The sequence below is a fragment of the Rhea americana genome, unplaced genomic scaffold, assembly GCF_003343005.1.
Source record: "Rhea americana isolate MKP2758 unplaced genomic scaffold, rheAme1 scaffold_250, whole genome shotgun sequence".
Lineage (NCBI taxonomy): Eukaryota > Metazoa > Chordata > Aves > Rheiformes > Rheidae > Rhea > Rhea americana.
Window position 1 is genome coordinate 1,018,190 of NW_028186369.1, and position 3,586 is coordinate 1,021,775.

The 3,586-nt window shown below is 42.9% G+C and overlaps 1 protein-coding gene across 1 annotated transcript in view; it reads right to left on the bottom strand.

Moving 5' to 3' along the window:
* Window positions 1-3,491, bottom strand: part of RAB40C (RAB40C, member RAS oncogene family) — a 41,598-nt gene extending 38,107 nt beyond the window's left edge. Inside the window, exon 1 of the mRNA XM_085307027.1 lies at window positions 2,974-3,491. Within this exon, the coding sequence (XP_085163153.1) occupies window positions 2,974-3,127 (154 nt within the window). The 5' untranslated portion in view covers window positions 3,128-3,491. The remainder of the gene's footprint in view (window positions 1-2,973) is intronic.
* Window positions 3,492-3,586: the final 95 nt, after the last annotated feature.

Genomic DNA, 3,586 nt, shown 5'->3' on the forward strand with positions numbered 1-3,586 from the left:
AAATTAGTAAGGTCTTGCAATACAGAATAGGAACTGCACTGTTAAGAAGTGTCTAGTTTAATAATGAGATGCCAGGCTACAAGGCTGTGTTGCGAAGTGATGCTTTGGCTCAAGGATCCTGAATAATAATGGGCAGAAGTTACTATGAGGCTCTAATATACATATATAAAAAAATAATACATTGTGCTCAAGGCTTTCAGAAACTGGCCATAAGGAAGCAGAGGCTACCTGCTCTTTAGAGCTCACAAAAAGAGCTGCTGATAGACAACTAAGAGATAAGGAAGTCCGATTTCTACTTTCTCATGACAGATCTGCAGAAAAGAAAGAATCCCTCAAACTCTTTACTAGATAACAGCTATATGACAGAGGAGTAGCACCAATAACGCAGAGCTTAATTTCATAAAGAGTTTCACTTCTAAACTTAAGTCTTTCAGAAGAAAATAAATTATTACAGCTGAAGGGAAAACGCGTTTCACACTAAATTTCAAAAACCTGTGTTAAAAGTTATYTTTGGCCAATACAGTAAAACAGCAGACTCCCAAAGAGACAAAATGCAYGGGTACAATTACTCTACTTCTTCCCTTCCAGGAGTTAGGGAAACTAGGGAAACTGCGTGAAATGAGAGATGTCCTAACCACAAAATAACCCTGAAGTATATTTCATTTTGCACCGATAATGGGGAGATCTGTTTTCCAGACAGAYTGAATAAGCAATGCACGATACAACACTTTTTTCAAATTGGGGCATGGAGATGGGTGCCAGGATGATGATGCTGGGGGCGGGGGCAGTACTTGGAAGGAAGAGATTTATAAAATAGCCTCTACATTACATAATTTTGTAGTTTTAGGACAGCATTAGATCCACGTTAAAAAGTTTAGACAGAGGGATTCAGAGGTTTTGGAAGCCTGCAACAGAGAATATTAAGCTTTTTACCTCCCTAGATTAGAGGTTCAAAGCCAAGCTATTACAGAGCAGGACAACTCTTTGGGTAGTATGCACAGAGCCCTTAATAATCTTGCACCAGCTTGTAGCTGACAAGTGCGCACATCACAAGAAACTATAGTATCTCAGCCAACTGCTTCAACCACGAGGTCAAGCATTAAATGTTCACAAAATCTAAGCATCTTCATATCAAGGGATGGTCTTGCCAGGGCACAGCTAAAGCATGTTAGCAGAGATGCTTGCACTGCCAGTGCTTATATCCCAGCTATACCAGAGACAGAGGAAATTTGATTGCCAAAGCTGTCAAGAATATCAGCAGTATCAGATTCACTCAGACTGCAAAGCTGTTGAATCTGATTATCCAACAAGCATGCAGTTTCGCGGCAGCAGCAGAGACTACCAGACCATATATTGTTATGGAAAAAAACAGTATCTGACTATATAAAATTCACTACATAAAAATGAGTTCCACTGCCTAAAGACAGGGACTATTTTAAATATATTAGTTTACCGATATTTCTTTCTCTAGAAAAAKATGGTGGTATTTTCTTGTCGTAAGATAGTTGATGCAGAGACAAAACTTCTTTAGTTACAGAGAGAAAAAAAGAAATCACAGTTCTTTGTACCATCACACCCACGCTTTTTCCAATCACACCTATTATTTCACAATTTGTTTCTAAACAATGGTCAAAACCCTTCCTATTAGAAGACAATTCCAACTCAAAACAACTGCTCCTGTTATAGTCTTCATCTGTTTTTGTTTAAGCAAATAGTCATCCCAAGGAGCACTTCTATAGGAACCGAGGCAGGTTCTTCAGAGATACAAGGTCTCTTCAGGGAAGCTCAGAGGTGTCAAGTATCTCCTCCAAGGTAAACCACACAAGCTCAGCCAGACATCCAAACAGATAAATAATACCACAATCTTCTAGTTCCATAACTTGCTACAACCAATTTCACAACCACCATGACTTCTCTGAGTTACTGCTTCCTCATAAATATCTGCAGATCAGGTGTGCTCTTGCATCAGTTCTTAAAATGATGGTAGTAGTGCTGAGGACTATTAGACAGTTAGGAATCAAGCCACACTGCTCCTTTAAACTCTAAATTCAGCTTCAACCCAAAGCGTCCAGAAGCACCCAATTATCTTGGACTCAAATACTAACTGTTCCAGCTCTCAGGTTGGTTCTGGTGAGGATGCAGGACCTGAACTAGATTGCTTCCGTCAAGCCATTTGAGTCATTATTTTGCATTAAATTGCATGTGAAGTCTGACAGATTGAAAATCACCCCAGGACTTGTACTGTGCCAGGCAATGTTACATTTTAACTGCAGCGAAGGGATGCAGGAAATAGCACAGCGTCACTCCTTGGCTCTTAATTATAGTCTTGTGACACTATAGTTAATGGTCTGTCATGGGCTTCATTATATACCCTGATGTTTGCAGGAGGCAGACAGATGAATCTGTGCTCTCAGTACCTAAGTACCAAGTCATAGCAGCTTTAGTCTGGAAATAATGTTACTGTTCTTTTGTTACAGTACTTCCCTTAGCACCATTCAATCCTTGCATTAACCCCTGCCACGATGATGAAAATAAGATTTGGCTCTTTAAGTATGGTTGGTAATGGTCCAGCTATGCTTTGGGATTTGCATGTCTTGTGATTACATCAGACACCAACTTCTTTAGCATCTCTCTAGTCAGAGCCTATAAGAGACCCTGGTGGTTTTAAGGAATTTTCAGCACCTTTCCATTACCATGAATGCAAGCCCTGATAAGCCACATTATTTGTTTGCTTTTTAAGCTGAAAACATAAACAAAAAGAACTCCCCAAATCCCCTCCAAATCCGATCTTTCCCTCCCCAAAATTGACCTATTAGCAATGATATAATGCAGAGTTCCTTTCTTCTGTATGTCAAATGACTTCAGAGCTGCAGTTCAGTAACTGTGAAAGCACAGACCATTCATCTTCTCTAAAACTAGCTGCAATGTCACAGGACAGAGGCTTTCTCCCACCACCCCTTCCAAACTCCTTACCATTGCTGTAGGCATAAGGCGATTCTGATGCTCCATCYTGAAGGCTCTCCAGGATTTCTCCTTTTCCAACATCGCTGTCTCCTACCAACAAGAACTTGAGCAGATAATCATAGCTCTTCACAGGGCTTCCCTGGGTTCCCATTCTCCCTCTCATTAGCGAGGAGGCACAAACYGCATACTAAACACGCAGCCAGATTGAAGGGAGCTCCAGAGCTTTTGAGGACGATTATTTCCCTCTCCCTTGCAAAGGGGGGGGGGGTGTGAAAAGGCAGGAGAAGAAGAAGCTGGGCTCACAACGAGCCCTCCATCTTCCCCACCTTGCCTCTTGTCTTCTCTGCCAGGATGTGCTCAGATACCTGGGGGAAGGAGAGGGAAGAAGAGAAAACAAAACAAAACAAAAAAAGGAAAAAAATTCCTAGTTCCTTCAGGCGTGATTAGCACCTTATTCACTAAGCACGCGCTCTCCCCAGCTGACAAAGGAACCACACTCGGCTCCCCTCCAGGCCGCGAAGCCGCCGCGGTGGCTCCCAGCGTCGCCGGGCAGCGCCCGCGGGGAGCCGCCCCCGAGCCGGGCCTCCCCGCAGCGCGCCCGGGGTGGGGGGCCGGGCCCGGC